Source organism: Panthera tigris, chromosome D4, assembly GCF_018350195.1.
Source record: "Panthera tigris isolate Pti1 chromosome D4, P.tigris_Pti1_mat1.1, whole genome shotgun sequence".
NCBI lineage: Eukaryota > Metazoa > Chordata > Mammalia > Carnivora > Felidae > Panthera > Panthera tigris.
In genome coordinates, this window is record NC_056672.1 from 81,724,031 (window position 1) to 81,750,133 (window position 26,103).

Below are 26,103 nucleotides of genomic sequence, written 5' to 3' on the forward strand. Positions count from 1 at the left end.
GAAATTTAAAAGACCTGAACTCTACTCTTAGAGCAGAGTAGAGCCTGCTGGCTCAGTATCCATAACTGCAAAACAGCTATCAGCTACATGAGCCTTCTAGCTGTATCATTCTAGGAATCCACAAAAGATTATGGGGAAAGCAGAATAATGCAATGAAACTAAAAAGCTGAGGAATGAAGGAAGAAACCGAAGATACTCTGCCAGTATATGCATTCCAAATCCGGCTGTGGCTAAAAGAACAAACATTCAAAGAACATAGTCATGAACTGGTGCATCAAAATAATATGAACATCTATCCTTAATTTTAATACTAAAAATCTCTTATTGGTTCATTTCCCATATCGCAAAAATGTAACCAATGTTAGCAGTCATTCAACAAGTAAGCCTTTGAGAACAGAAAACATACTAAAGGAAATCCAATCTCCCCTGCTTCTGAGGCTTACACTCTAGTTAAGTACAAAAAGTAACCTGCTTAAAAGGGACAAACTGTGTGTCACAAACTCTGATTTAAACTTCACAACAAATTTGCATTTAAAAGACAAGGAATGTGAATCTCAGAAAAGCTGACTAACTGTTCAAGTTCAGAGAGATGGTAAAACACAAAGCCTGGGTTCAAACTTAGGTTGGTGTAATCACAACACTCGGATTCTTTACATTGTTACAGTTGCTTCCCAAGTTCAGAGAAAGAAGAGGTCAAAATTAGAGAGGTCAAGCAAGGCAATCTGAAAGTCTGACTTCAGCAGTCTTGACACGGCACGGTTAAAGAGAGAAAAGGTCATTCTGGCTAGGGCAGAGAATCAGCAGGGTGGAGAGTGGAGAGTGGAGAGTGGAGAGTGGAGAGTGGAGAGTGGAGAGTGGAGAGTGGAGAGTGGAGAGTGGAGAGTGGAGAGTGGAGAGTGGAGAGTGGAGAAGGGAGAGAAACAAATTGTGGCAGTAGAAACAAGACAGGAATTAATCCATCCTGGTTAAGTGGCTGGCACACCTTAGAGATTCAATAAACGTTAAATCAATAAAAAAACTATAAGGGTAGTACGAATACAGAAAGAAAAAGGGTTTTAAAGCAAGTGATCCAAATAGGAAATTATCTGATATTAAGAAGAGAGCCTTTGATTCTTTCTTCCTCTGTATCCCTGTCCTCTCATCTTCTCATTCTCCCCAAACTAGTAATAGTGATGAATTCTCCCTCCACAATCACCCTCAAACAAATGCCTTCAAACTAGCTTCTTTCCAGGCTCGAAGTGCCTCTCACCTAGACTACCTCAATAACCACCTCTTCACTGGCCTTAACGACTAACTTCTGCCACCTCCAATCTACTATATACAGTACACCACTACCAGAATAATCTTCCAACAGCACTGCATGGATGGCACTTTGCCTATTTCTTTCCAGGTGTCCCACTGAACACTTAAGTAAACATTTAGCATCCTGGGAGGCAACTGAGAAGACAACATGACTTCCTGGTCCAGATTCTGGCTCTGCCACTCACCATGGTGACACTAGGTAAATTACAAATTACCTGACTCTTCTGAACTTACTTTCTCATTTGTAAAACAGAAAAAAAAAATACCTTCCTTACAGAGTGGTACTAAGAATATCATGTAATTTAATGTAAGTAATGAACTTAGCCCAGATCCCGGCATATATTAATAGCTCAATAAACAACAGCTATCATTCCCTAAATGGTCCCGATGCTTTCTCACACCTAGATCTTTGCTGAGATTTTTTTTTCCCCCACTTTTCAGCTGCTTACAGAAAGCCTAGCCATCCTCTGAGCCTACTACAGATGCTACTTCCTTCATCAAGTTTTTTCTGGTCCCCAGAACCAGCATACAATCTCTCCCTGATCTACACAGTCACAGAAATTTGAGACAAAGATGCTAAGAAAACTGGACCTGTGGTCCAACAGATGAATAGGAATCCTGACTCCACCACACACACTCATTCACTGACCTAAAGCAAGTTAAAGTTTGTTAATGATTCTGAGCTACTCTTTTCATATGCAAATTTGAAGCAACTGAAAATTCTATAGTAAAATGGGGGCAGAAGAGGGAAACGCTAATCACAGAGACTAACAGATTTGTCATAACATAATGTGAAAAACAGTCTGGTACAGTAACTGGCACTCAATAAATGCGAGCCATTATTAACTAACCACTATTACTTGCTACTTAAACTCTATATCATAATTAGGATACGCTTGGTCTTAGGCAGAAGACAACAAGACTGAGCAGAGAAATGAACTCCAACTTTAGTACTGAATTTAAATATAGGAGATATTGTAAAGCAAACACAGGGTATTACTTAACATTAAGAACAGAGCCCTCATATTCCTAATAACATAAATAGTGGGACCTTTCTTTGACTTTTGAGTAGTCTGTAAAATGAGCACACGGCGGGGCACCTGGGTGGCTCAGTCAGTTAAGCGTCTGACTTAAGCACAGGTCATGATCTCATGAACTGTGAGTTTGAGCCCCGAGTCGGGCTCTGTGCTGACAGCTCAGGGCCTGGATCCTGCTTCGGATTCTGTGTCTCGTTCTCTCTCTGCCCCTCCCCTGCTTGCACTCTTTCTCTCAAAAATAAATAAACATTAAAAAAAAGTTTAAAAAAAAGTTTAAAAAAAAGAAAGAGTACACAGGTACAAGCTGCTTAACAGTGCCTGGCAATAGAAGGTGCTTAATAAATAGAAGCTAGCCCTCACCCACTTTGGTGCCCTCTATAGTAATTAGCATACATCAGCAGCTCAATTCGTGTTTATGATCAGAAAACAGCTCTGTTCCTGGAAGATGTGCCTGCTTCTGTTTTATACAAAATAAGGATCCAAACATTCTGCGCTCCCTGAGCTCTACCACATGGGAGGAACTGCAAAAAGTGCTCAGCCTGGGATTGTTCACAAAAGGGAAAGACTTTACAAAGACAGTCAAGAGTACCCACACACAGAGCTATATTTACAAGTCCAAATGAAAATGTGGACCACATTATCTTTTAAAAACTTTTAAAAACACCGTGACCTGATCCAGTTAAGCAAAAGTCTGCTGGAACACTTTTCAAAAGTCTGTCCAGCCTTAAAAATAAACAACGGAAGAAGTATTAAGAAGGCCTGAATTCCAACAATAAATGAAACTCCACTTAAAAATGGGTAAGCATCTGGGGCACCTGGGTGGCTCAGTCAGTTAAGTGTCCGACTTCAGCTCAGGTCATGATCTCATGGTTTGTGGGTTTGAGCTCGGCATCAGGCTCTGACAGTTCAGAACCTGCTTCAGATTCTGTGTCTCGCTCTCTCTCTGCCCCTCCCCCACTCATGCTCTGTTTCCTTCAAAAATAAACATTAAAATTTTTTAAAATAGATAAATAAAAATAAAAATGGAAAAAAATGGCAAATTTTGTTATACACATTTCATCAAAATTTTAAAAAAGTTTTTGAAAGGGCATAAACACATTCCAAAGTACAATTTAAATATGGAGTGCATGACTATTCAATTTGCACAGAGACTGGGGCTAGATTACTGGATTCTACTACTAATTAACATAAGCCTCAAAATTTGGAAGTATCTACTTTAAAACCATAATATACAAGAAAAAAATTACTGCCAAGAACCTTCAAACTGACAAGGGTAGGACTATACACAATGTAGACATTACCTGCAAAGAGTTAACAAGGTTAAAGAATTATGTAGTTCAACTGAAAACTGAAACTGATTACCTTGCATCTGAAGATGAAACGGTTACACTGTCAGTGAAGAAAATCAATTTATCAGTACTTCCCCACTATTCTTTATCTATTTATCACTTTTGTTTCTTTGTTTATTTCAGAGAGAGCGCGTGCACACAGAGGGAGAGGGAGAAAGAGAATCTTAAGCAGGCTCTCTGCTCAGCGTGGAGCCTGACGCAGGGCTCAATCCCACAACCTTGGGATCATGGTCTGATCCAGAATCAAGAGTCAGACACTCAACCGACTGAGCCACCCAGGCATCCATCCTCTTATTTATCTAACACTTAGAAATGAAAGCTGAAGAAAAAATTCTATAACCTCCATGTTCAATTTATAAGTTGCAGCCAAAGCAATGCTCTTAATCCTATAAATACAGTAAGTCAAACGAGCTTCTCCTTTAAAGTAAATCATACTCATTCCAATCATAATGACACTGCTCAAGACAAGAAGCTTACTATTACGGCACACAGAGTTCCATGATGTGACTGCAGTTACCCTGCGGCTTCATCTAACTCATCTCTTACTATTGTTACAACACTGAGAATACTCTGCTATAAAGCTGAAGGCTCTGGCTCCCATTAGTCCTTCATTCATTCCTCAAATACCCAATGAGCATTTACTAAGTGCAAGACACTGTGCTGAACACTAGGAATCAACAAGGTAGATATGGTCAAAAATACATTTAGAAACACATTTTCCTGCATTCTCTCTTTTCCACCAGGATTTTTAAGTACCTTTAAAAAAAAATGACATTTTATGATTTCCCCAGAGACCCAAAACACAACTATTTATTTCTGAATTTAGGAGGCTAAGCCAACACATGAAAAAGGTGACATTTCATAATCTCCAGAAATGACAGTTTTAAAGGGCTTGGTACACTCTCAAAAGGCATCCTGAACAAGTCCATCTTCTTTTTCTGGTCTAATTATTATTCTTTTCTTGCTTTCGTTTCAAATGTAACTCAGAAAAATTCCACAAACATTTACTTCCTTGTCTACGGTCATATAAATGAGAAAACCTAAAGAACCTAACACAGCCCAGCGGAAGAGAACCCTGAGCTTTTCTGAGCGCTGCAGTAAAGCACCACAAAGGTCAGGCCACACTCACTTGGAATAGGTGTCTACGGCCTCATCCTTCTTCACTTCTGTCTCACCCTCTGCTTTTGTGCCTTTATTTGTTTCATCAAGCCAATCTGAGACATGTTTAAGAGCACATTCAACAGTAGACACCATATTCTGAACAGCTTCAAGTTCCTCTGGAGATGGATAGATTGTTGAATGTTTCACCATTACATGGCGATCATCATTGGCAAAAGATCTAATAGATCTCTGTCAGAAGAAGAAAGAAAACAATTACTTCAATACAAGGAATATTACCTGAAAAGTAGGATATGCAAATATTGAATATTTAAGTCAAATCATAGCATTAATTATCAAACTACTGTGAAACAATTAATGTTGAGACAATAAAAAAATTGCACAGGAATATGAAGAAAAACCTCATTCTACTAAACCACATCAGAAAACTAAAGATCCCAGGGCACCTGGGTGGCTCATTCGGTTAAGCATCCGACCTTAGCTCAGGTCATGATCTCACAGTTAGTGAGTTCAAGCCCCGAATTGGGCTCTCTGCTGTCAGGGCGAAGCCCACTTTGGGTTTTATGTCTCCCTCTCTCTCTGTCCATCCCCTACACCCTCTCTCACTCATGCCCTCAAAAATAAACATTAAAAAAAGAAAGAAAGAAAATTAGAGATCTTTCCTTCATGTTTTGGTTAAGATTCATCCAGGTTACTCTTGGTATAATGCACATTACCGTTTACCTCAAATCTAGTGTTTTGAATACCACTTCAAAAAAGGTCATCTGTATCACACATCATCTACGAGAAACGTATCTAGAAATGCATGATGGTGACTCATGATAACCAGTCATTCCTTTCCAAATTGCTGAGGACTTTGGCACCTTAAAAAATTGAGATTTCATAATACAGTAATAATATAAAATACAAAGTTATGTGTCAACACTATAGAAAAACTATGGATCACATTAGAAATCTATTTACTATTTGGCATTGAAACCTCTGGTGCAAGGCCTTGATTTTTAAAATAGATTTGTAGGAGACATTCCAAACTCCAGAATGGGGAAAATATATACTGCAAAAGAATCAACTTCCCAAAGTAATTTACAAATGTATTACATTCTCAATCAAAATCCCCTCAAGATAGATTTACTTAATACTCAACAAAAATCATTTTAAAGCTCCTTTGGGGGGAAAAAAAAATCAATGAAACCATCAAGAAATATTGTACAAAGATGGATGAGTGGTATAATTACACGAAAACAAAATATCAAAAATTTAAAAAGCAATAATTGAAGTGACACGCTGGCCCAGAAATCAGTGGAGCAGATTAGAGCCTAGAAATAGAATGAATTTCATGAAAATTTAATAGACTATATCCTCCACACTCATGACTCACACTTCCAAAAACTTTTGAAAATTTCCAAATTTACAAATACCATGAAGACACTTGTAACAGTACACTGCAAAATGAACAGGGATAAGATAGTTCAGTTTCCATAAAGCCCAAAGTATTCCATTTAAAGGGTGGCTATAGTGTCTTTATATGAACTTTTATGTGCTAGATGATAAATATTTTGTTGGGTTTTTTAAAATTTTTTTTTAACATTTATTCATTTTTGAGAGTTAGAGAGAGAGACAGAGCATGAGAGAGAGGGGCAGAGAGAGAGGGAGACACAGAATCCCAAGCAGTCTCCAGGCTCTGAGCCATCAGCACAGCGCCCGACACGGGGCTCGAACTCACAGGTTGCAAAATCATGACATGAGCTGAAGTCGGACGCTTAACCGACTGAGCTACCCAGGCTCCCCGATAAATATTTTGTTTTAAAGGCTACCACAAAATAAAAAATTCTCAATTCTTTATCAATCCTGTCTCTTTTGTTTTGTTTTTGAGTATTAATGTTTAAAAATCATACTAATTTGGACACTAGTAAATACTATAGTATTACTGTCCCCTATAAAATGAAGCAAACTATAAAGGTAAATAATCCTTTGAAACCCTCAAATATAATAAAAGGATGAAAATCAATCACAAAGCTTTTTTTCTAGATAAAAACCATTTCTGTCCAGATTTTCTCCTTGCTCAAAGTTCACAACCAGTTTTCTAATTGGAGCCTTTTCCCACAAAGAAATAAACTTTTTCATCATTTCTTGAGATTTACTCTCATATCCCTAAATAAGTAACAAGAAAACAAAACAGACCTGTAACAAGTTGGAGACGCTAAGTTGTTCTAGGGATAAATTATTAAATTACTTGATTTGCTCTTTAGACAAGAAGAAATTTACTAATTTTTTAGTTATGGATGGCCGCAGGCCATGGGAGGTAGGTGTTAACTTGGGATCTTCTCTGTTATTTAGTTATAGGGTGAGTTACTAAATTACTTAGTTAGCTAAATTACTCAGCCCTCCATACTGGCCTCACCTTAACAAAATTACATATCGCTACATACCACAAACCTTTGGTGTTTCTCTCACAAATAACATAGACTGGCAATGTTAAATCCAAGAATCTTAAATCCATGAGTCTACTGGATGTGACAGGACAAGCAGCGTGAAACAATGATGAATGGAAGAATAAGAGGTAGGACAAAAAAAAGGGGGGGGGGGGGGCATCTTATTTACCCTAACAAGGTCCAAATGGATTTGTTTAAAGATTTATACATTTAAATTGGAAAAGAACTATGCAGAAACAGAAAGTTACCATTCAAATCTAAGATCTAAGAAGTAAAGCAATAGCATTGGAAAACACCTACCAACCAATTAAATTACTACACCAGAAAATCTAAATTTAAAATGAATAAACTAGGAAAGGAATTTTTTTTATCAACTATGACAAGCAATATTAAAAAACATTTAAATTGTAAAAATATCAAGACTATAATAAATAAATGAGCTGAAGAGGCAAATATTTCATATTCGAGAAAACACCAAGTCCCAGTGTCCTTTCTTACATCTCAACTAAAACTAAATGACAGAGAAAATCCCAAGTTAACTAACATTTGCCCCACCATCCAGAACTAAAATATTTGGAGAATTTCTTCTCTAAAGAGGAAATCAACTAAGTTATAATCCCTAGAACAAATTTTTTAAAAATCAACTAACACTTAAAGAAATACCATCAGGCTTGCTAAACAACATATTTCAAACATACTGATGATTAATATTTTTGTGCTTTTTCTCCCACTTATAACATCTTTTTTAAGCCTTTTCTCACTTATACTTAGGGAAAAAATTCACACAACATCCTCCAGAACCAAAATACTAGAGGAAAAAATTCAACACATTTTACCAGTTAATACACTAGGCACCAAAGGCTATGATCTCATTTAACATCTCATTTGAGTATGAACTTCCCACAAAAAGCAAGGTTTCTTGAGAGAAGATTCAGTGCCCCCAATACACTCAACACTTGATCCTGTTACTTTGAAAGCATGTGGGAAAAGGTGACTTTTTGAGTTCAATACTCAAACTTCATAAACTCCTACACCATTCACATCACTCATTAAAGGACTGGTTCAAGATTTTTAATTTCCACTGGAAAAAACTAAACTTCAGAGAAACGACTAGTGAAAAATTACATAATTTCAAGTTCAAGGTCACCTAAGCCATCCTCCTATCAGTTTGCTAACACCAGTTTTATTAGAAAATATTATTTATGAGTATTTAATAATTTATGGCCTGAAGGCTCATGGGGCTCCATCTTGTGGTTTAAAGGGCTCATAATAAATCTGAACTCACTGGCTTTGCTTAAATAGTGGAGGGCCATCTTTATCTGATGCACGAGAGCCAAAGTTTAACACCATTGTTTTTTACTTGCCCTCGTCATTAACATTTCCGATTTTAAACTAATTGGAATTTATTAGAACTAAATTAAGGAAACATGAATAATACCTACCATGGTTTCCTATAGTGTTTTAGCTTCTTTTTCCAATCCTTTCCCCACTTTCTTGTCGTCTTCACTAGACACTGTTTTGTGTGACAGTACCTCCTCATAAGCCTGAGTCCCCTGACAGCTCAGAGACAATATGGCAAAGGTGTTTGAAGACTTATTCTCCGGAATACACCTGCAAGACAAAAAGAAAAACAACTTTTCAAAAATGCTTATTTACAAGCAGTTTCATATCTGAATGTGGAGCTTCTAAACATGCGTATTGACTAAAAAGAAATAATCTTTATAGAGGAAAATGACCTCATTTCAAACAAAAGCTAAACGTATCTTTTGAAGGCCTGGGGCCGAGAGCCTAAGTGCTATGGCCAAAAAAGTAACCCCCCTGGTAGCCACAGTGCGGCAGCTGGCTGACTCATACTCAGTGAGATAAATACATTAACAGACACAGATTCAGTAAAGAAGTGTTACCTGAAGGGTGGCTCAGTCGGTTGAGTGTCCGACTCAGCTCAGGTCATGATCTCAGGGTTCATGAAATTGAGCCCCGGGTTGGGCTCTGTGCTGACAGCACAGAACCTGCTTGGGATTTTCTCTCTCTCCCACTCTCTCTGCCTGGCCCAGGCTCGCTCTCTTTCTCTCTCTCAAAGTAAGTAAACTTAAAAAAAAAATTTTAAATAATAATAAAATTAAAAATTTTTTAGAACAAAAAATAAAGAAGTACTACCTGAAAAAGTACTACCACTACTGGTGGCAACAATGTTGCAATTAATCATAAGACTTTCAATTAGAGATTGGCATTAGCCACAGGGCGCCTGGGTGGCTCAGGCAGTTGAGCGTCTGACTTCAGCTCAGGTCATGTGATCTTGTTCTAGTTCATGGGTTCGAGCCTTGTGTCTGGGCTCTGAGCTGACAGCTCAGAGTCTGGAGCCTGATTTGGAGTCTGTATTTCCTTCTCACTCTGCCCTACCCCCACTCATGCTCTGTCCCTGCCTCTTAAAAAAAATAAAATTTTTTTAAAAATTAAAAAAAAAAAAGAAATTAGCATTAGCCAGACCTATTCAAAAAGTAGATAATCCACCTGAAAATATAATACCACCATTAATTGAAATCATGAAGCTTTTCCATTTGATGTTGCCATCAGACAGTACATGTTGGCAAAATGTTTCTTCTTTAATCATTTTTAGGCCTAAAATTCAGAATGCTTTTTTGGCTCTGTTCCCCTAACTCCTGAGAGACCCTGCTCCCAGATTTTAGCCTATATGTGCTATTATGCCAAATTCCTCAATATTCACTAGATCCTGACTTCATTACCCATGGATGACTGTAGTCAAAATCCCACCGTATATTTCTGCCCAGAGACTTAATTACTATTACCCCTTTATTCCATCTTTATGAGATTTTATTCCAGATAAGGTAAACTCTTCTGAGCACTGATGAAATCCTTATAAATTATAAGCCAAGATGTTTAAAAAAAAAAAAAAAAAAAAAACAGAGAGTAACTATCAAAACAGAACACATGATTACCTACGTGGATATCAGGGATATCAGAAGTTATTTACACACCACAAAATAAACACAAAAAATAGCTTCCTCTTCATCTCAATATCTTTCCTTTAAATTTCCTTTAAATAAGGAACTTCCCCCACCCCATATTTTTGCCTGTAACAGTTTCCGAATACTATCAGTTGTTCCCTTAAAGAAAAACAAATCCTTTTTGAATTTTTGGGACTAGGAAAGTTAGAGGTGTAACATAACACTCCCCAATACTGCACATTAAAAAACAAACCCACAATTTTAGTCAAATGATACTCAGCTGTGACCTACATGCAAAACTATTCATATCCTGTAACCAACTTCCCTGACTCCACAAAATCCACCTGAAATAAGCTGAAGCTTGATTTAAAAACAAAAACAAAAACAAAAGATTATGTAACTGAACTCATCAATGGGGTTTACTTTATCACACATAACACACAAAGGAGAGAACACAGACATGCTACAATTCTTAGGGTCTTTTCATACAAAGAAGTTAAGAAACATGATCCCATGGTAAGATATGTCTCAAAGGTCCTTTTGTATACAGATCGTACTACACAAGTTAAGTCTGGCCATTTCCCATTCCCAACCCTGCTCCACCATTCTAGCAGATTCAACCATTTAGTATTTAGCTGTGAATCCAGCAGCCAAAAAAGATTGCTATGTGTTCAGCTGAGAACTGATAGCAAAGTTCACTTGCTTCACTCTAAAAAAGTAAGGCCAAAAATTCAACCATATTAAGATGGCAGACTGAAAGCAGGGAAGAATGCTGAGAAAAAGCTGGGGCGCCTGGGTGGCTCAGTCGGTTAAGCGTCCGACTTCAACTCAGGTCATGATCTCATGGTGCGTGGGTCGGAGCCCCACATGGGGCTCTGTGCTGACAGCTCGGAGCCCGGAGCCTGCTTCGGATTCTGTGTCTCCCTCGCTCTCTGCCCCTCCCCCACTCACATTCACTCTCTCTCCCTCTCTCTCAAAAGTAAACACTAAAAAAATTAATTGTTTGGGCGCCTGGGTGGCTCAGTCAGTTAATGTCCAACTTCTGCTCAGGTCATGATCTCATGGTTCGGGGGTTTGGACCCCACATTGGGCTCTGTGCTGACAGCTCAGAGCCTGGAGCCTACATTGGATTCTAGCTCTCCTTCTCTCTCTCTGCCTCTCCCCTGCTTGTGCTCGCTCGCTGTCTCTCTCTCTCTCTCTAAAAAATAAACATTAAAAAGAAAGGTGATGTTAGTGGAGAAACTGTGGATCACCAGTGTCAAAATACAGCATTCCTCAGTCATTTAGCACAGAGAGTAACCACCCTATGCATGCATCAAGCAGCTCGAGGAACTTCAGGACTTATAGCACAGTTCAACAATCCATGATAAAAGCAACGTTCTGCTGGTGCTGTAAAAGCAACTTAGAAATCGTCTGGCCCAACGCCACCCACCCCTCAGCTTACAAAAGAACTATAGATATTAAGGGCCATACAACTAATCAAGGACAAAGGCCTCCTGGTCCCAAACCAAACTCAGAGTCAAGAGTTTTTCTCAAAACAAAACAAAACAAACAAACAAAAACAATTAACAGATAAAATTCTGGCCTTGAAATAAAAAAAACTCAACTTTGCCACTTAATAGCTAAGTGACTTTAGAAAGTTACATGACTCAGAAAATAATTTCATTTCTTTGGGTCTCAGTTTCTTTTATCTATGAAATGAAATTCTGTTACTAATTAATAAGGTAACATTTATGTAACTCATATTCTGTACCAGGCACTGTTCAAAGAGCTTTTCATATATTAACTCATTTAATCCTCAAAATTTCAATTACTATCTCCATTTAACACATAAGGAAACTAGAGCATAAAGAGGTAATATAACCTAATTGAAAACACAAAGCAAAAGTACACAGTAAAGCCAATTTAAACCTAGACAATCTTCAATAATATTTTCACTCGAAAGGCACTTACACTTATGTTAGGGGCTAAACTTTAGCAATCTCAAAAAAATCTGTCTATGTGAATTACCAAGTCTATATAGCACACAGGCTTTTGAGCCAAATGGGCCTAGACTAAAGCACCTGATTTGCCATGTCACTTCTCTGAGCCAGAGGTTTTCCACGTGTGCAATGGGGGAAATAGGATCTACCTCAAACTAAATGAAAAATACCTAAGAGTATTTGCCAAACAGTACACGCTCAATAAATGGCTTTAGGAGGGAGGGGGAAAAAAGCCCTCAAATATCAAATAAAACATTTTGTTAACACATGAGTTATGTATACATTTAAAAACAGAGCATAGGAAAATATTGGGTGTGCTCTAATTAAATAAGAGTAGCTTTATGCAGCAGGTGGAATGTATATGTATAAGCATGTGCATGTGTTTCACTTTTTTAATCAAGCACTGCTTTTTCTTTTCTTTTTTTAATAGAGAAGGACAGTTACTATTCTTTTTGTTTAATGTCTGTCTGTTTTGAGAGAGAGAGAGAGAGAGAGAGAGAGAGAGAGAGAGATTGAGAGAGAGGTAGATACAGGAGAGACAGAATCCCAAGCACATTCCATGCTGTCAGTGCACAGCCTGACACAGGGCTCAATCCCACAAACTGCGAGATCATGACCTGAGCCAAAATCAAGAGTCAGATGCTTAAACTAAATGAGACCCCCAGGTGCCCCAGCTACTGGGGATTCGAGCACTGCTTTTTCAAACAGTGGATTTTTTTCAGAGTTTCAGGTTTATAGAAAAATTGGGTGAAAAATAGAGAAAATCCTATGTACCCCTTCTCCATACCACACACATACAGTTTCCCTTATTATTAACATCTTACATCAGTGTGATACATTTGTTACAACTGCTGAACAACCAATGTTTATGCAACACTATTAAAGTCCATAATTTACATTAGGGTTCTCTTTGTGTTGTACATTCTAGTTTTGACAAATGTATAATGACATGCATCCACCATTACAGAATCATACAGAACAGCTTCACTGCCCTAAAAATCCCATGTTCCACCTATTCAAACCCTCCTTCTTCCAAATGTCATATAGTTAAAATCATACAGTATGTAGTCTTTTCAGATTGGCCTTTTTGATTTAGCAATATGGATTTAAGATTCCTCCAGGAGTTGACATTTCTTTTTATCACTGAATAATATTCCAGTGTCTGGATGGACCACAGTTTTTTATCCATTCACCTACTTTAGGACATCTCGGTTGCTTCCAAGTTTTAGCAATTATGAACAAAGATGCTATAAACATTCGTATGCAGATTTTTGTGTAGACACAGGTTTTCAACCCATTTGGGTAAATACCAAGGAGAACGATTATGGGATCATATGGCAAGACAATGTTTAATTTAGCTTTGTGAGAAACTTCCAGACTCTCTTTCATCCAACACAGTTGTACCATTTTACATCCCCACCAGCAGTAAATGAGCCCCTACTGCTCCACATCCTCATCAGCATTTGGTGTTGTCAAAGTTTGGGACTTGAGCCCTTCTAATAGGTGTGCAGTGGTATCTCACTGTTGCTTAATTTGAAATTCCCTGATGACACAGGATGTTGAGTATCTTTTCATATGCTTATTTGCCATCTGTACATCTTTGGTAAGGTGGCCTGTTCAAATCTTCTATCCATTTTTTTTTTTTTTATTGGGTTGTCTGTTTTCTTGGTCTTTAGTTTTAAGAGTTCTTTTCATTCTCTTAATAGTCTCTCGTTGAGCAGAAGTTTTTAATTTTAATGAAGTCCAACTCATCAACTTTTTCTTTCATGGATTACACTCTTGGTGGTGATGTTACATCTTTTGTAACTGACCTTGAAAGGTAAAAGGCTTTGGGGCACCTGGGTGGTTCAGTCAGTTAAGAGTCCCACTCAGGCCTCAGAGGCTCAGGTCATGATTTCACAGTCATGAGACCGAGCCCTGCATCAGGCTGCATGCTCTGCTCTCTCAAAAATAAATACACTTAAAAAAAAAAAAAAAAAAAAAAAAAAAAAGAAGAAGAAGAAGGATGGGGCACCTGGGGGGCTCAGCTGGCTAAGAGTCCAACTCTTGGTTTAGGCTCAGGTCATGATTTCGTTCATGAGACCAAGCCCCATGTCAAGCTAAGAGCAGAGCATAGGGCCTGGTTGGGATTCTCTCTCCTCCCCCTTCTCTCTCTGCCCCTCTGTCCCTCTCAAAAATAAACAAACTTAAAAGAAAGGAAAAGGATAGGGCTCCTGGGTGGCTCAGTTGGTTCTATGTCCAACTCCTGATTTCGGCTCAAGGCATGATCTCACCGTTTGTGGGTTCGAGCTCTGAATGGGGCTCTGTGCTGACAGTGCGGTTCTCTCTCTCTCTCTGCCTTTCTTTCTGCCCCTCCCCTGCTCACCCATGTGCTCACTCTCTCCCTCTCTCTCAAAATAAATCAGTAAATTGTAAAAAAAAAAAAAAAAGAAAGAAAAAAAGATGGGTAAGGTAAAATTAGAAAAAGACCTCACTGATATGCCAAGATCACTTTAAGATAATGAGATTCACAAGCAAATACATATGTACTAATTAACTGTCTATTCTGTACCCCGCACCATGCTTGGGAATACAACAGGGTATGAATCAACTCAGACACACAAAGAGCAAATACTCCTCCCCCAAATACCTTCAAATAAACTTTCTCTACATGGTGGTACGGAGTTTATATATAATACTCACACAAAAAGAACACCGAATTTCAGGAGTGCCTGGGCGGCTCAGTTGGTTAAGCATCTGACTTCAGCTCACGTCACGATCTCACAGTTCATGAGTTCAAGCCCTGCATCAGTCTGTTTGCTCTCAGCATGAAGCCTGCTTTGGATTCTTGTCCCCCTCACACTCTGCCCCTCCCCCCCACACATTCTCTCTCTCTCTCTCTCACTCTCTCATACACACACACACACACACAAATAAAAATAACACTGAATTTCACAATGTTCCCCTGGAAATTCTCTTTTATTTTCTACATAAAAAAGGTACATAAGGAAAAACCAAAAAACCTACAAATTACATATACCTAGTCCAAAAATCTAGCTTTTCATCCTTACCCAAAATACCTAGAATGATGGAAAAGCTCAATCCCACCGTGTCATTTGAAGCCTTGCAACACTGGGCTCAGGTCAAAAGGTCCTTTATCAACTAACAGGATTTGTTTTTAAGATTTTATTTATTTTTTAAGTTTATTTATTTTGAGAGAGAGAGAATCCTAAGCAGGTGCCATGAAATCAGCACAGAGCCCAATGTGGGGCTCAAACTCACAAACCATGAGATCATGACCCAAGCCTAAACCAAGAGCCGGACACTCAAGTGACTAAGCCAGCCAGGCACTCATTCCCAATTAACAGTTTAAACAAGAGTGGTACCCATGGCTACACTCCTAACATAGAATGGGCTGTAGGAGGGGCGCCTGGGTGGCTCAGTCGGTTGGGCGTCCAAATTCGGCTCAGGTCATGATCTCATGGTCTGTGAGTTCAAGCCCCGTGTCGGGCTCTGTGCTGACAGATCAGAACCTAGAGCCTGCTTCGGATTCTGTGTCTCCCTCTGTCTCTGCTCTTCTCCCGCTTGTGCTCTGTCTCTCTCAAAAATAAACATCAAAAAAAAAAAAAAAGAAAAAAAGAAAAGAAAAAAGAATGGGCTGTAGGAGCTAGCTACATTGAACCAGAACACTTTCTGAATACTTACTGTCCCTGAGCAAGATGAAAAAGATGTTAGCAAGTAACCAGAGTGGTAACAGGAAAACATCTCCTCACTGAAACAGACACCAGTCCTTTCCAATCCTTGACAGAACAGTTACATGACAGAACTGTAGCCACCCAGTTAGATGGCTTGTTTGGTGAAAGAACCAACAGTTCAATGCATCTCAGCAAGTCTTTATTTGAGCACCTATAATATGCCAGCCAATATTCTAGGCTCTTAGGATGTAGCAGTGAACAAGACAGACAAAAATCCCTACCTTTGTTATTTAAGAGCAGAGAGGGAAAAACAACAAAGCCATAAGTACAAAACTAAGTAAATTAAACAGTATGTTAGAAGGTGTGAAGTACTATGAAAAAGAAAGAAGGGGGCAGTGCAAGTGCATTAAGGCAGTATACGAGGGGAAATGCAACCTTGCAGATGGTCAGCCCTTACTGAGGAGACACCTGAGCAAAGAATTGACGAAGTAAGGGAGTCAGCCAAGCACACATGTATGGAATGAGCAATCCTGGCAGGGAAAGGAAGAATGTGCCTGGTGAGGTGGAGAACTAGGAGCCCAAAGTCAGCGGAGGGCTAGAGAAGGATAAGTAGAGGGAGAAAAGGGTAGCAAGGACAGAGCGGTAAGAGTGAGGACCAGATCACTTAGGACAGAGGATGACAAATGTTTTCTTTAAAGGACTAGATATTAAATAGTTTAGGCTTTTCAAGCTGTAAGGTCCTTACCACTCAATTCTTCCTTTGCAGTGCAAATATAGCCACAGATAAGATGTGAACAAATGAGAGTGGCTGTGTTTCAATAAAACTTTATTTACAGGCACAGATATCTTGATTTCATATGATGTTCACCTCACAAATATCAATTTTTTTTTTTATTTTTTAAGGATTTAAAAATATAAAAACCATTCTAGCTTGCAGGTCATACAAAAACAGGCAGTAGGCCAAATTTGGTCCGTGGGCGATAGTCTGTCAGCTCCTGAAACAGGGGGTCCTTCTAATCACTTTAAAGACCGTGGCTTTCACTATGAGATGGGGAACCCTTACAGGGTTTTGAGCAGAGAAGTGATAATTATCAGACTCATATTTTTATTTATTTTTTTAATGTTTATTTTGAGAGAGAAAGTGAGTGCGTGCACAAGCAGGGGAGGGGCGGGGCGCAGAGGTGGAGAAGGAGGAGAGAATCCCAAGCAGATCCCACACTGTCAGCACAAAGCCCGACACAGGGCTCTATCTCATGAACCTAGAGATCATGACCTGAGCCGAGATCTAAGAGTTGAGACGCCTAACGAACTAAGCCACCCAAGTGCCCCTTTTAAAAGATCACTATGACTGCCATGTGGAAACACATAATAGAGAGGACAAGGGTGGAAGAATGGAAACCACTGGGAAGTTAGTGATCAGATTATGTATATATTCTGAAAGGAAAGATGACGGGACTTAGCAAAACGGATGTGTGAGTGTGAGGGAACTGGAAGCATCAGGACCAACATCAAGGTTTTTGGCCTGAGCAGATGAGTTAGGAAACGTGCAGGAAGAGCAAGTTTTGGGATCAAGATCAGGAATTCAGCTTTGTACATGCTGAATCCCAGACACTGATTAGATATTTTAAGTAGTCAACTGGGTATTAACTTAGAGTTTAGAAGAGAGGTCTGAATCAAGATATAAATTTGGTAATTTTCAGGATAAAGGCAGAATGTAAAGCCACAAGACCACCAAGAGAGTAAGTATACTAATGAATGGGAGAGAGCAGAAGGAAGAGGCACAACTACAGTCAGAGAAGGAGTGGCCTGATAGGTAGGAGGTAAATAAAGTAGGACTGTGCTATTCTGGGGGTGCCTGGCTGGATCAGTTGGTAAAGCAAGCAACTCTAAATCTCAGGGTCGTGAGTCTGGGCCCCACATTGGGTACAGAGATTACTTAAAACATAAATAAACAAACAAACTTAAAAAAAAAAAAAAACAACTGTGCTGTTCTGAAAGCCAAGTAAGGAAAACTTGTAAGACAAGCACTTTGAATTAAAAACAGGAAAAGGGATAGAGCATGAAAATGGAAATCCTGAGTTCTGCTCCTTGCTTTACTACAAAGGATGTTTCTAACTCAAAGATACCTGTATTCTCAAGTCCCGTATACTACAGTATCGAGTTTTGCCGTGTTTTACCATTTATAGGAACTTATCCTCTCCTACACTATTCTCTCTCCACTCCAGCCCTTCTTTATGGGAAAGTTTACCTAGAAAATATCACGTTCCCCTCCAAAACCTTCAATGACTAATCATTACCCAAGCAACCGGCATTCTATTCATCCACTCTGTGTGGCACCAAGGTCCTCCATAATACAACACTAATGTAATTCATTCCGTCCTTTCTCTCACCACTGCAGTTCCAGCCAAAATAAGAATAATGACTCTTCCCCCAAACACCTTGCAGTGTGCTAGCGCTAAGCTTTAAGTTAAACGTTTCCCTTATGTGGACTGCAACCTCTACTCCACCATGAATTTGTCATTGTTCTATTTATTCATCAACTGTCCCGTCTCAAATATAGCCCTCCATGAAGCTTTATCCAGTGCTTGAGTTGAATATAATTCCTCTTTCTTTGAGCCATCCAGCATTTTTTCAACTTCCTAATACTCAGCTTCAGTTATTTTTATCACAAGATCCTGAATGAAATAACTTACCTTTATCTCCATAGCACCTAGTACAATGACCTGCACTCAAGAGAGGCTCAATAAAAATGTGAATTCAACCCCGGATTTATCTTTCCTTAGGGAGCACCTAACTGAAGAATCCAAGAAGTTTCCATCTGAAAGGTCACCATCTCTTCCCTTATCTCCATGGGAGATCATCATCTCAGTCATCATCACAGTGACTTACAGGGAATTTCTGACTCTTCCTCCATAAGCACAAATTCTATTATTTACTTGCCTTATTTCACCCATCTTGGATTAATTCCCCAAACCCTCTCCCATTCCTTCAGGACTTTACTACTTAGCTCACTGACACACAATCAACTTCTACTCCTGGCATAATTCTTAGCAATTTCAATAACCACACAGATGATCCTTCTAAAATTCTGGACTCTCCATTCCTTGTTTTCCTTTCCTTGCATGTTTTCATCTTCTTTCCTACTTTAGACAACCACTCTCCACCAACGCCGGTAATCCCCTAATCCTACCACCTTTCACGATCCCTCACCCTTTTCATGCCCTCACTTCTATCCTTATCCAACTGAAATTACACAATCCATTATGTGTCACTCATTTACATCAGCAACTCCCTTTGTTATCCTCTCCCGGCAAAACTCCAACTCTGCTTAAATCCAACTCTCCAGGTTACGCCACACCGATAACCCTGGACAAACGGATATGACTAGGGAGGGGGAAAAAAAAACAACAACACACAATTGTGTTTATTGGTTGTTTTCTAAATTCATGATCAATCCTCAAAAGGCCCAATAATCAACAGTTCTCAAACAGTGATGCAACCCTGTGGGATTTGAAAATGTGAGGTAGAGTTTCCTGGTTTTCATAATGACTAGGTGAGTAATCCCGACATTTGGTATCCTGGGATGCTAACCATCCTGCAATGTCCAAGAAGCCCCATTGAAAAAAATAAAACTCATTCACTTTATTACTGATTATTTCCAATCTTCTCTTCTCTTTTCAAATGCCTGTACCTCCCTCCCATATCCTCACACGACTGCTCATCCTGCTTTCTACTTCATGCAAAATACCAACCTTGCTGCATCTTTTCCCATATATTGTTCTTCCTTGTTACTATGAATGAACTGTTCCTATTCCTATTTAATGGAGAGCTCTCAACTCAAACCCTCTTAGAACCCATCCCCTTTTGCCTACTCAAGAATATAGCTCCAGTAATCACTCCCTCTGCTCTCTGTCTCACATAACTTTCCTTGATCTCTAGCTCCCCACACCCAATTCTCTGCCCCTTTTAAAGCAGAATTCTCTGATTACACTTCTGTTTCCATTTCCTCACCTCCCATTCTCTCTTAAATTCACCCCAATCAGCCTCTCACACCAATGCTCTACTGAAACAGTTCATGCCAAGGTCCCCTAGGACTCCCATAGTGTTTAAATGCTGTGAACAATTCTCAGTCCTCACCTCAGCTGACCTCTCAGCAACAGGTGACACAGCTGACTGTTCCCTACTCGAAACATTTTACTTCCCTTGGCTTCCATCCAGTACTCTACTCTTAGTTCTCTTCCTACTTCATAAATTACTCCACCGGCTCCTTTCTTTCTTATCTCCAGAGCCTCTGACTGCTGGAATGCAGCTGGACTCAGCCCTCACACTGAATCCCTTCACCACTGTACCTGCACTCATTTGGCAATCTCACTCAGGCTTGAGGCTTTAAATACCACCTATACACTGAGGGCAACCGAGTTTATATCACCCTTAGTTCTAGACTCACACTCAAATACATAATCAACATATCCACCTGGATGTCTAATAAAAGTTTTAAATATGCCCCAAATTAATTCCTGACCCATCCCCCCCCAAAAAACACAAAACTTTACTTTGCTCCTTCCAGTGTTCCCTCTCTCAAGAGAAGGCAACTACTCCTTCTGATAGCTTATCTCAAAAAGAGTCATCCTTGACAGCTCTCTTCCTGCCACACCCCACATCTAATCCATCACCAAATCTTTCACCTTTACCTTGTTCTCTTTACCTAGAGCAATAGCATCCACAGTGTTCCCTTTAAAATTTAAATTAGGTCATATCATGCTTTGCTCAAAACCTTCCAAGGGCTTGGTCTCTGCTTAAACACCTCTCTAACGGCCTACAAATCCCTAATAATCTGATTCCCCTGAACTTCTTGGCCTCCTCCCCTACTGCTCCCCCTTCAGTGTTCCATCCACACTGGTAGCCTTGCTTTTTCCCAAACAAGTCACACATTCCCCTCCTCAGAGCCTCGACATTTGCTATTTATTATCACAGATATGCACATACCTCTTTACGTCTTCAGTTGTCTTCTTAAACATCCTTACTACGAGCCCATCCCTGATCATCATATATAGCATAGCAACCCCTCCTCTAGGACTTCTCTGACCCTGTTTATATCTCTCCATAGGATTTATCACTGGCATATCTTTGCTTACTCTCTGTTTTGTACACCTAGAGCAATGCTTGGCACAAAGGAGAAACTCAAATGAATTTCTCAAAATAATTTCTTCATACAGCATCATAGTCAATGTTCACAATCCCCTGAAAAGTAGTAAGATATGGAATTAATGGTATAATTTATTTTATAATCTTTAAAAATATGAAAGCACTGGGGTGCCTGGGTGGCTCAGTCGGTTGAGCATCCTACTTCCGCTCAGGTCATGATCTCAAGGCTTGTGAGTTCAAGCCCCGCGTCAGGCCCTGTGCTGACAGCTCAGAGCCTGGAGCCTGCTTCAGAGTCTGTGTTTCCCTCTCTCTCTGCCCCTCCCCCACTCATGCTCTGTCTCTCTCTGTCTCAAAAATAAATAAACATTAAAAATTTTTTTTAAATATGAAAGCACAAATATACAAAAATGTTAAATAATTTGTCTATGATCATACACCAGCAGAGCCATCTCTACAACTGGGATTGGGTCTCCAGCATTTTCCAATTCACATTACTGTGGCCATGAATAAATCAAAGAGCAGGTGTATATTTAATTTTGCATGGTAATCTTTAAAAGCTCAGCCTGGAGTGCCTGGCTGGTTATGTTGGTGGATGTACAACTCTTGATCTCAAGGCTGTGAGTTCAAACCCCACACTGCATGTGGAGCCGACTTAAAAAAAAAAAAAAATTAATTAAAAAAAAATTCAAAGCTCAACCTGAAATCTAGTCCTTTATACCACAATCAAACATGAAGTAGTACCTAACTGTACATGCCTCAGTGGCTATTTATTTTCTTCCCACTAAAAGGCTGTGATAGCATCAGGCTATTTGAAATTTACATATCTTATTGTGACAATTCTGATCAAAAGGAAAAGGGAGCAATGAATGTGCCAAGAAACAGTTAAGTATTCAAGTATTCTCTATCCTTCCGTGCCCAACGCAGCACACTTAACTCTGAAGGGTAAGCCAGCACCTTGGTAAACAAGCTTCAAAGGGTATCTTTGGTTCTCAAAAGACTTTTTGTTGCCGTTGTACAGAACAGAGCATGGCAAAGAAACTGTATCTGGAAAGAGAATGGACATGATTATTTTTCTTAATTAGTTAAGCTTGCAAAACCACCTCAGAACCTGCAATCTAGTTATAAGCAAACAGTCATTTGGTGTTTTAAAAATCACCAATTTTAAAACAAATAGAAGTCATTCTTCACCTTGGCAAAATAAACAATTGGTTTAGTCTCAAAAAAATGCATATCTTCACCAAGTATTATGTCAATACAGAAAAACTTTTCATATGTAACAGTACTAAAAATTAAGAAACAGATTAGATCCTTTAGTAATACAATAATTTAATTTCTAGACTCTTGCCAACACTCATTCTCCTCTTTCTGGCATCCTCTGCCACAGTTGAAACTGTGTATCTAGGTCAGAAAAGACAAGTAGCTTTTCAAAACAGTTCAATATCATTGGCACAAGTGTTGATATTATAATTCAATCCTTTCACAAACTCCTTTTAAAATACACTATGATGTAAATCACAAGATTAGTACTGTACAGACAGTAGTCTAATATTTAAGAAAGCCACTGAAACAAATACTTTAAAATGCTAGATTTAGAAAACTGATACAGGTCGTGAGTTTGAGCCCCACGTTGGTGTAGAGATTACTAAAAAGTAAGCAAATAAACCAAAAAACAAAACAACAAAGCTGATAGAGGTAATGAGCTACAAAACAATATAAGGTAGGCAATACAATGTAATTCATATTAGAGCAATGGGTTTAGGGTAAGAAGATCTGCCTTCAAATTCCAGCTCTGCTACTAATAAACTGGCCAATTTTGAACAAATCTCAACCTCTGTGAGCCTCAATTCCTTCAGTTATAAAGTAAAAGGGTTAGACTACACCTAGATTACTTTTTAGGTACTGTCTTTAAACATGATTCTGTAATAAAAATAGAAATCTACAAGTACATTTTATATGAGACAGATTAAACTTAATCCTTAAAAGTATATGTTTTTACAATGTAATCATATTTTAAATATTATAGATAAAACTAAAAATGAGATAGGTGAGAAAATTTGAACATGGAGTAATTTGTCAACATTATGGAATTAGTTCTAGAGGGTGATAATGGTATTATATAGGTTTCTCTTGGTGGGGGTATTCATATCTAATTTGAGAGATATTTACAGATGAAATTATATGAAAATCTGGGATTTTCTTCAGTAATGTAGTTGAGGGATAGTGAAGTAAGACTAGACTTATGTTGATAATTACTGTAAGCTGATGACACGTTATCCATGGTTCAAGGGGGTTCTCTCTACTTGCGTATGTTCAAATATTTCCTTATAGAAATTTAAGAAAGGTTTTTAAACAGGACCACATTTATCAAGAATCTAAACAGCCAATTTTCAATTTACCAGTAGTAAAATGAGATTTTCATGTCATATTTTCTTCAGGCACAACATATCTGCTTTAGAGAATCCATATTAACTGCACAAAACTAGAAATATAAAACCATCTTGGGGAGCAATTTAGTAATAACCAACAGTCAAAGATGTGGGTATCCTATAAACAACAATACTATTTTTTTCTTTTTTATAAGTTTTTTATTTCTGGGGCTCCTGGGTGGCTCAGTCGGTTGGGCATCCGACTTCGGCTCAGGTCATGTTCTCATGGTTTGTGGTTCAAGCCCTACGTCGGGCTCTGTGCTGACAGCTCAGAGCCTGGAGCCTGCTTCGGATTCTGTGTCTCCCTCTGTTTCTGCCCCTCACCTTTAGTTATGACTAAATTAATATATATAATATTATATATAATATATATTAACATATATTAACATATGTAATAACATGTATTAACATGTTACATAATATATATTACATATATATGTTATGTATATGTATGTAATGTATATATACATACATATAATGTATATGTATATGTATATGTATAATATATATATATGTTAGCATTTGTAATTACTAAATTAATATAACCTTTAGTTATTACTAAATTATGCCTCTCTCAAAAACAAATGAATGTAAAAAAAAAACAATTTTTTTTAAGTTTTTATTTCTTTTGAGAGAGAGCACACATGCACAAGCAGCAGAGGCACAGAGAGAGAAAGAGGAAGAGATAATCCCAAGCAGGCTCTGCACTGTCTGCCTGATATGGGGCTCAAACCCACGAACTGTGAGATCATGATCTCAGAGAGTCGGACACCTAACCGACTGAACCACCCAGGTACCCCAACAATATTCTTTCTGGTTACAGTTACATTATCTAGAGAAACTCCAACACAAACACAGGTAGACGGGTTTAAATCAATGTTCAATGCAGCACTTTTTATAATCACAAAACACTAGAAAACTAAATGTCCATCAACAAGAGAATGGAGATACAAACTGCAGTTAAAGAATTACAGTGATACATTTCATCATTTCTAAACCCACAACAATGTTGGGTGGAAAAGCTAGTTGCAGATGAAGTATAAAGTGATTCCTTTCATGAAAGCTTAAAAACGCATAAAATAATGTTATATATAATTTATGGGTACACATACACACTATTTTTAGTATAAAAATCATTCAAGGTAATGACAAACAAAAAATTCAGTAGTGGTTATTACTGGGAAAAAGAAGGAACAGAATACATACACAGTATGTATCTGAGTACTACTTCTTGGGAAAAGAATCCACAGCAAATTTGGAAAAAGTGAAAAGTTGTGTGTGGTGAGTACACATTATTTGCTATATTCTATTTTGTCTATATGCCAGAAACAATTTATAATTTCCAAATGTTTTCTTTTAATGTTTCTTTTATTTTTTGAAAGAGAGAGAGATAGAGCACGAGCACAGGAGGCGGGGGGTGGGGGGGGACACAGAATCCGAAGCAGGCTCCAGGCTCTGAGCTGTCAGCACAGAGCCTGATGAAGGGCTCGAACTCATGAACCATGAGATCATAACCTGAGCCCAAGTCAGATGCTCAACCAACTGAGCCACCCAGGCGCCCCTTAAATTTCAAAATGTTTTTAAAATTATGCCCACATATGTAATACTCAGAAACAAAAAGGAACCTTGGTCCTCTTAAACAGAAAATTATTTTAGCTGTCTTAGCCCTTGGGGATTACATTTTTCAATTTAAACCAAATATTGCTATTGAATAAAAGATACAAAAAGTTCCCCCAACAAAGAAGATTATGAAGTGTGTGTGTATATTTAAGTGGAACAAGACATATTCCTACACAGATTTACGCAGGGGAATAACCAGACTTTCAAAGTATTAGAGTATAGGCTAAAGTCACTGTCAGTGCTTGAAGGTCTCAAACACTGCAGGGGGTAATACTGCTCAGAAACATTCTAATTCTAAATAAAAGACCAAGTAGTACTTTTGTTAGGGCAGAACTATGGAAACCCTAATACATTTCCCAAGTCCCTATATAACCTGGCAAAATTCAACCTCCAAGTTCTGTCTTCTCGGAAGGTTTTGTCAGGATTTGATTATAGGCTTTGTTATGGGAAGGCTCAGAGTAGGCTTTAACTCCAGGGCAGAAGTCAGAAAATCTTTTCTTTACAGGGCCACACAGTAAGTTTTTTTTTTTGTTTTTTTTTTTTTTTTTAAGTTTATTTTTGAGAGAGAGAGAATGAGAGGGAAGGAGGAAGAGAGGGAGGGAGAGAGAGAGAGAGAGAGAGGGAGAGGAAACACACACACGGGAGGGGCAGAAAAGGAGGGAGACAGAGAATCCAAAGCAGGCTCTGCATTGTGATCGCAAAGCCCAATATGGTGTTCGAACCCATGAACCATGAGATCACCACAGGAGCTGAGGTGGGACGCTCAAACGACTGGGCCACCCAGGTGCCCCCCACATAGTAAATCTTGTAGGCTTGCCAGGCCTACAGTCTGTGTGCAACTATTTAACTTTGCCAATCCTTGCTTTACCTCATGGTCTTTCTAGTGTTCCACCCACACGCCCAGGGTGTTGATCAGGTCTCTCTCTCAGTTCTGCCTGGGCCAGAGCTCCAATATCCCACAGCTGTACAACCTCTAGCATCTCTGTTTCATTCCCAGCTTCGGGGCAGCCACTCTGATGAACCTTCCAGCTTTTCTCCCCCATGGACAGCC

The 26,103-nt window shown here is 38.8% G+C and overlaps 2 protein-coding genes across 17 annotated transcripts in view; both read right to left on the reverse strand.

Annotated features, from left to right (window-relative positions):
* The window catches only part of LOC102949164 (spermatid perinuclear RNA binding protein), a 72,379-nt gene extending 63,608 nt beyond the window's left edge, over positions 1–8,771 (reverse strand). For all 8 annotated transcript variants that reach the window (XR_006210379.1, XR_446578.3, XR_006210378.1 and 5 more), the window contains exons 1-2: positions 8,682–8,771; positions 4,818–5,038 (exon numbers count right to left, since the gene is read on the reverse strand). Coding sequence is in view for 4 of the 8 variants with exons in the window: in XM_015543030.2 (XP_015398516.1) it covers positions 4,818–5,038; positions 8,682–8,684 (224 nt within the window). In the remaining 4 variants the exon portion in view is untranslated. The remainder of the gene's footprint in view (positions 1–4,817; positions 5,039–8,681) is intronic.
* LOC122232991 (formin-like protein 5) overlaps positions 8,711–26,103 on the reverse strand; it is a 78,594-nt gene continuing 61,201 nt past the window's right edge. For 4 of the 9 annotated variants that reach the window (XR_006210381.1, XR_006210382.1, XM_042963750.1 and 1 more), the window contains 2 exons: positions 21,961–22,050; positions 8,763–8,850 (listed from right to left, as the gene is read on the reverse strand). Coding sequence is in view for 6 of the 9 variants with exons in the window: in XM_042963750.1 (XP_042819684.1) it covers positions 21,976–22,050 (75 nt within the window). In the remaining 3 variants the exon portion in view is untranslated. Of the gene's footprint in view, positions 8,851–21,939; positions 22,051–26,103 lie in introns of all 9 variants that reach the window. The other 5 variants (XR_006210380.1, XM_042963751.1, XM_042963749.1 and 2 more) reach the window with 4 other exon arrangements.